We start from the raw sequence: 6,967 nt of genomic DNA, 5'->3' as shown, positions 1-6,967 counted from the left end.
AACATTGTCAAACACACCCTTGAGATCGAGTGCTAGGACTATCTTGTCATTGTGTGGGTGTTCCATGTGTTCGAAAACCTCGCGATGAAGCTGTTAAAAGATGTCTTTTTCGGACTTATGAGGTCGGAAGCCGAACGTGGTGTCGGTGGATGTGTCCTTGCTCTTGAGATATTTGGAGAGGCGGTCACGAACCATCGTTTCCATCAGTTTCTATACGCATAAAGTGAGGGAGATGGGCCGGAGGTTGTCTGTGTTTACTGGTCTCCCCGCCGTCGGGATAAAGGTTACCAATTATGTCTCCCAATCGGGTGGCAACGAAGTTTCCCCGGTCCAAATGGCGTTGCTATATTCAAGTAGGGTTTCTTACGCCTGATCTGGAAGGTTTGCCAACAGTATGACTGTGATCTTATCCCTCCCGGGCGCCGTCCACCCGCGCATTTTGGCAAGAGTCGCGCGAAGGTTGTGAAGCTGGAAAAGCTGATCCAGTTCCAGATCATCGCTCCCTGCATACGAATAATCCTGCCAGCACGGATCTTGAACCTGACTGAGGTATTGTGAGCGTAGAACGTCCGCTAGCTGCTCTGTGTTTCCTTGAAAGTTGTGTATCGTGCGAGCGCGGTATTTCTAGGTTTCCGAGAGTATTTGTGTATGGTCTATGAGCCTCCTAAAGAGCCGCCAAGTTTTGCGGCTCGACATCTGTCTTGATGCGCTGCTACATCTATCTACACAGTTATTGTCAGCGAGCTGGGCAGCATACTCGGCAGCTTGATGGGTGAGGTCCTTCACACGGTGGCGAACGTACGGACTATCTCGCTGCCCGGCTCTGAGGCTGGCCGAGCTTGCACGTCGTGGACGCAAGACGTAGACGCTTGGTTATTTGGGACGCCGACACGTACACGCGTGTTTATGACGCCACCCGCAACGCTGTGCGACGAACGGTTGCATCACAGATACGAAAGTCAAGGAAGGCATACGATTGCAGGCGGATATGTCATCAGTTCGAGTCCCTGTCGCAAGCTAGCCTCCAACTTACTAGCACATGTAAGCTACATAGAACGAGAAATTTAATGACAGCACCCGGAATGCTGTACGACAAAAGGTTTCTTCACAATTTTGGTACGAATGTCGGGAAAACTGGCAGCACATGGAGGTCGGTCAATGGCGAGTGGATATAGACGAACGACATATAACGGAGTGTCTGAAGTGGCAGTCGTCGGCTTGCTGTGTGCGCCATAGGGCTCTTGATGACGTCACCCAATGTTTCTTGCCATCGCTGGAATTTTCTGTAGCATCTACGATTACACACACGCACACGCGCCTGCGATGATTTTGCGTCCAAAAAATTCTTGCGACGGTTCATTCACGTTCGTTGCGAAGTGTGGTCCAGGGCAAACACGTCGTTAACTACCCAGCTCCGATGTTGTCCACATTTTACGCTAGCAACCATTTTTTTAAAGACACAACGCGCATTTTTCATCTATCTGTCAGTTTCCTTCAGAGCCTATGATTCCCGTGGCGAGCATCAAGAGAGCTTAGATGATAGTTTCGGAGTCCGCTGTTACCACAGACAGTCACTGAGTGCTGAAAAATTTTCGCTCTCACACACCTCCTACGCATTTTGACAAGGAACTTGTGTCCAGCTCTGCTGATTGGAATGTCAGCGATTGGAACGTTTCACCAGAGTGACTAGCGTGCTGAATGCCAGCGTGAAGATTTGAAAACCTGAGGTGTGAACAGAAATCATTAGATCAGTGTGAAGTGCACCCGTCTCTTCGAATATTTGTCGGGGCAATTAGGCCATGTAATTGGCACAAGTATATTGGATAGTGCTGAAATAACAAAGGGGCATTTGCAGACCAACAAAAAAAAACTTTTTTTTCTGACATGACAACCAGAAGAAAGTGCTGACTGTCCTTTGTGCGGCAAAACATGGGTTTTTTACCCGCTACGGCTAGTACTCTTCGATAGATGATGTAGAACAGCGGAGGTTCAGAAGACGAGGAAAATGGGTCTATCTTCCTTGCAGAGCCTCGTGAGCGCTGACGCACGTTCAGCACGAGGTGAAAGAAGAAGAATCTCTGCGATTGAAGCCAGGCGTACTCACCTGTGCTCAGCTAGTTTAACCCGCAACCACACAGAGACTGTGCCGTCCGCGCATTCTGACGCGAAGAGCCCGACTATGGCGACCAGAGCGCGGGATTCTGTCGCAGGTGCTGAGCAACCTACGGTCCGAGGTCAGCCTGGGAGGCGCTACCGAAGGTGAGTCTGCCACCCGATTTTCTTGTAATGATGGCTTAATTCGATTCCTCTTATTGGCCTCAGTCAATTCCATCCCCTTGTAATTGCCCTATATTTTCATAGTTATGAGCGTATTTCTTGCCTACATTTTACGAAGTTTACTGTGGCCTTTATGTTTGAAGTCGACCATCAGTCTCACTTTCAAACCGCTACTTTCACCACACCGCTAGAAACGCTTGCTTCAAGAAAGTATTGACATTCTGAAGTTGTTGTTCTGTGCAGTTACATATCCGACGAAGACCCTACACGCTATGTACTAACTCGAAATGAGCACGTTGTTTTCCCTGCACACATATGCAGTTTAGAGGCGCTGCGGCGCCTTGCCCTAATGGCCAAGTCTATTCCTACAGCTGTGTGACACATTGTGAAGAAACATGATTCTGTATCCTTCTTCCGATATTTAGTGTACTTTTAACTTAAAGTTCAGCTTCAAGTCCGTCTTTACTGTCACGATTCTTGAAAAATGTCATTATTGCTTTTTACACTCAGAAAGAAGAGGGAGAAGTCTCCAAAGGTAAAAAAGCGGCGCCGGCGTACCTCTTCGGGCTCGGAAAACTTGGCGTGCTCGATCGTCACTGATTCCGCTACACTTGCACGTGACCCAACACAGTCGAGAGGACCTGAAGAAAGTCCCTCTAAGAAAGCCCCCGCTGTCTCCTGGTCCAGCGTCATGCCGCTCCCTCCTACCCTCGACAGCACGTCAGCATCCACCCCTCAGAGCCCGAAAAGCCCAGAAGTGCGCTCGGTCCATGATAACGAAAGGGGCGGCTGTGTCTGCATTGCACCGGAGACGAGCACTGCGGAGGCAGTCGAGACTGCCACGCCTACGCCACTGGTGTCCGAAGCCATGACGGTGTCCTCAGCAGGAGACAGAAGCTCCGGCGAGCACGTCTACTCGAGTCCCACACAAAAGCGGAGCCCAAGTCGCGGTGCCTTGACCAACGTTACCTTCGGTGCCTACCCCTCGTCAACGCCTTCACCCGACCCAGCAGTACTGGCTATACCGGGCGCCCTTGCCACTGGCACCGCAATTATGAAGTCACGCTCTACACGGCTTAGAGCTATCAGCATCGCTATTACCCATGAACCATCGACAGCCGAAACGAACATCGTACCCCGTGCCTTGTACAGGATAGGGCTGCTGGCTTGTGCCTTGCTCTCTCTGGCCATGCTCACATTCCACTGGATGGCGATGCCGCTGCTTGCACCGTCGGTGGGCCACTGGTGCCGCAAGTCCAAGGAAGTGGGGAACGTGAGCGAGGCGCAGTGGAAGAGGACATTCATCCCGCTTGGCAACGACGGCCGCTACAGCAAGTGCACCGTCTACAGCGTGGGTTCTGTGACGACAACAGACAGCAATGGCGTCGGCTCTGCCGGCCGTCCAATATCTGCGGCAACGGCGGTGACGACCCCGCGGCAAGAGGTGCCGTGCAGCAGCTGGGAGTACGACCTTTCGTCAGAAGTGAAGACACTGACCAGCGAGTGGAACCTGGTGTGCGAGCGCCGCGGGCTTTTATTTCTCGCAGTCATATACAATAACATCGGAGGGCTGGTGGCGATGCCAATCGTAGGACAGATGGCCGACCGGCTGGGTCGCTGGTAAGAGTCATAGATGCAACCCTCAATATGTGATGAGAACTACTTGATGCCCTAGGAGATTTATATGTGTCTACACCTTTTTGCTGCATTTATGGTAGAGAAAGCCATCGCCTGTAATTTTTACTCATTATTTTGGGATGTGCTTCGTCAAATGCCCTCATGTGCACTGCAATCCGTTTTTGTTGCGTTGTGCTGGAACCTAATAACGCCAACATTGATTAGCAGGACGTCCAGTTATAATTGTGTCACCCTAAAATGCTTTGATCATAAATTTGTGGTGGTTGTGATTTTTCATTCGCCCTGAAGGCATACTTGTACATAAATACATGGCGGGCAACGCAGGCCCGTGATGGTCGTCAGCCTCCTTCTGGCTCTTTTGGCGGCCATCGGGACTGTGTTCACATCGACCTTCACCACCTTCGTAATTGCGCGCATGCTACTCACGGGCTCGCTCAGCGCCCTGGCCCTCGTCGTGGTGCTGGCCATGTTCGAGGGCTACGCTTACCGGCAGCGACAGCGCAGTGTGTGCGCCGCACACTAGGTCGTAGGCACGGCAGCCCTGACGCCGCGGTTGATGGCCGGAATGGTGCTGGACTGGCGGGTACTCTGCCTCATCGTGCTGCTCTGCATGCTGCCGCTGCTGTTTGTGGTGCTGCTGTTTGTGGATGAGTCACCACGGTGGCTGGGGGTGGTCTTCGAAAGCCCCGGGGTTGAAAGCAAGGCGATGGCCACTACGGCTTTGCACTGCTTCACGCGCAGGTTGTGAATGTCTAAAATTCTGTGCGCAACCGACCGGGTACCATGCAAGCAGCGATGTAGAACTTAAGTTCGCTACAGAACATGTTCGGAATTGGTTGGCACGCGACGCGAATGTCTATACGCAGTGACGCGAATGCGAGAATGTCAGGCTGTTAAGCGTGCTGTGACGTTACCTCGAATGCCAAACATGCAAAAATGAAAGACGCTCATGTGGCCTTTCGATTCCGGCAGTGTAATTTTGATGGAGGCAAAATTTTAGAGGCCTGTGCACTGTACGGTGTCAGTACACACCAAAAAAAAACCCAGGTGGTAAAAATTTCCGGAGTCCTCTACTACGCTTTGTGATGTTAAACCCCACAAATACCAAACCAATCATATGGCCTAAAAAGATCGAAGGGATTGCTTGGAAAGTGATTTTTATGTGAAATCATGCGGTTAGCAATTATTTGTCGTTCGGTATCTGAGTGGTTGATAAAATTTCAGGAAGTAAAATTATCTTGATCAGTGTCCGTCGAAGCACATACCGCCTGTTTGAGAGCTGTTCGAATACATGGAGATTGCGCTTTCGCGTAATCTACAACGGCCTTCAATCTTTGTTTTCGACTGCACCGAAGAATCGGCATGATGGATGATCCCAACAAATTTTTTAACAAATATATACCAATAAAACTTGGTAATGACGTCACTTCCGCCGTTTAAGTACTCCTCATGACAGCGCCCTTTCCGGGGTAGTTGCACTGTGCAAACTTATCAAGAATTTACACCAAATATTGCTAGGGCACACTTCGCCACTTGGTTTATAGAAGACTTCAAGGCCAAAACCAGTTGTGCTCTTGAGGAAACGATGAAAATACATTTCGTGGATAAAAGTTAGACGCTCTAGTACAACAATTTGCTAGGCTAGTTAGTGCTGCGCAATAAGAGCAACCTTAATGCAACAGGGACGTTGCAAAAAACGCTCACAGCGCTTTTGAACAAAGCTTGTCTTCGTTCGCCCTGGCTTTGTCGCGCTAAATTTTTTGTCAGAAAGGAAGACCCCACCATGATTTATGATCGCTTGGCTGGAGGTAGGTGTAGATTGAATAGTTAAACGAGTCTTTTACTCACGTGAACTTAATAACTTTGCTTTGCTACATAAGAACAACATGCGCAGACAAGGGTCGAAAATAAGCAGCTAGTAATGGAAAGCTTATTACAAAACCGAATAGTTAACGAAGCCAAGGCAAGAAAAAAGAATGTTTGTTTTGATTAATATGGGGTGTTAACTAATGGCAAATTAGTAGTGTGATCGAACTATGGGTGAAAGACAATGATTTTATCGTTAAAAAGAACCGCATGCCTCCACAACGATTCGAAACTAGGCCCACCGTATATCGAATGTGGTGCTCCATCATCTGAACTATGACGCTGGCTGTCTAATCTTCTCCTTTCCGGAGTATTTATGCTGCGCGTAAACTAACCTATAGGCTGTTTACCAGCATAACGATGGTCATAGCGGTGGATATAGAATGTCCTGTATTACCACGATTTCACGTGGGACGTGATCGACTGGCGAGGCGACAGCCTTGCAAAACACTTTTCTGCTATTTGTGGCATCAAGGCTACCAGAACCGAGGTCCTTACGCGCGGTCCTCCAGCCGGTCGGAGGCAAGCCAAACTCTCCAAGTCTGGGGAATAAATAGAGGCAGTTTTAGACTGTAGCTCGGTGTATACCATCATCATCTCTACGGCTTCGAGAGGCTGGTAACTTCATTCGTCGCTCGCTCTTTTTATCTCTGTCAGGCTAACCACTGTGCTTAGCCGCAAGCCTTCAAGGACGACAGCGCGGATGCGCTTGCGCAAGCAGAACATACTGGGGAACGTGGGCCTCGTGGTCGACCCGAATTTTCGCACGCGCACGCTGGTCCTGGTCTTCATGTTATTCACGCTCCTCAGCTGCCTGGCTTTGTCCGCCGACAAAGACGCCGCGCATCTGGACCTTCTCGACCTGGAGCGCCTGGTGCTCCGAGTGTTGTGCTTGGTTGCTGCGGACCAGCTGCTGGGCGCGTTGAATCGACGCGACGCCTTGCTGCTCGCGCTGCCCTGTGTCTTGCTTTTCGCCACTGTGGAGGCACTGGCCGCATACATGGCCGCGGTGTCTGTGCAACCACTGCTCAGGTGAACTGCGTATGCGACTGATTAACCTTTAAACAGTGAATACCAACTCACCCGAATTGCAGCCTTAATTAGCGTAGGCCACGATTATTACGGTGCACGTTTGTTAACTGTGCGTAAACTGACATGTGAAAGCAGGCTCAAATGCTTGAATACG

At 50.1% G+C, this 6,967-nt stretch overlaps 1 protein-coding gene across 1 annotated transcript; it reads left to right on the top strand.

The window, feature by feature from the left end:
• Window positions 1–2,095: 2,095 nt before the first annotated feature.
• Window positions 2,096–4,438, top strand: LOC144129743 (uncharacterized). The gene is made up of 3 exons (XM_077663828.1): window positions 2,096–2,259; window positions 2,788–3,897; window positions 4,240–4,438. Exons 1-3 carry the CDS (start codon window positions 2,180–2,182, stop codon window positions 4,436–4,438), a joined length of 1,389 nt encoding a protein of 462 aa, XP_077519954.1. The 5' UTR covers window positions 2,096–2,179.
• The last annotated feature ends 2,529 nt before the right edge of the window (window positions 4,439–6,967 follow it).

Source organism: Amblyomma americanum, chromosome 4, assembly GCF_052857255.1.
Source record: "Amblyomma americanum isolate KBUSLIRL-KWMA chromosome 4, ASM5285725v1, whole genome shotgun sequence".
NCBI classification, from domain to species: Eukaryota; Metazoa; Arthropoda; class Arachnida; order Ixodida; family Ixodidae; genus Amblyomma; species Amblyomma americanum.
The sequence above is the reverse complement of the archived record's forward strand: the minus strand, read 5'-3'. Positions and strand labels throughout refer to the sequence as shown.

Excerpts from the sequence above, each read along its gene's own strand:
- LOC144129743 (XM_077663828.1), top strand. The coding sequence starts at position 2,180 with ATGGCGACCAGAGCGCGGGATTCTGTCGCAGGTGCTGAGCAACCTACG. Across the intron at positions 2,260-2,787 it reads CCTGGGAGGCGCTACCGAAG|AAAGAAGAGGGAGAAGTCTC; the intron begins GTGAGTCTGCCA and ends TTTTACACTCAG. Across the intron at positions 3,898-4,239 it reads GCCGACCGGCTGGGTCGCTG|GCCCGTGATGGTCGTCAGCC; the intron begins GTAAGAGTCATA and ends CGGGCAACGCAG.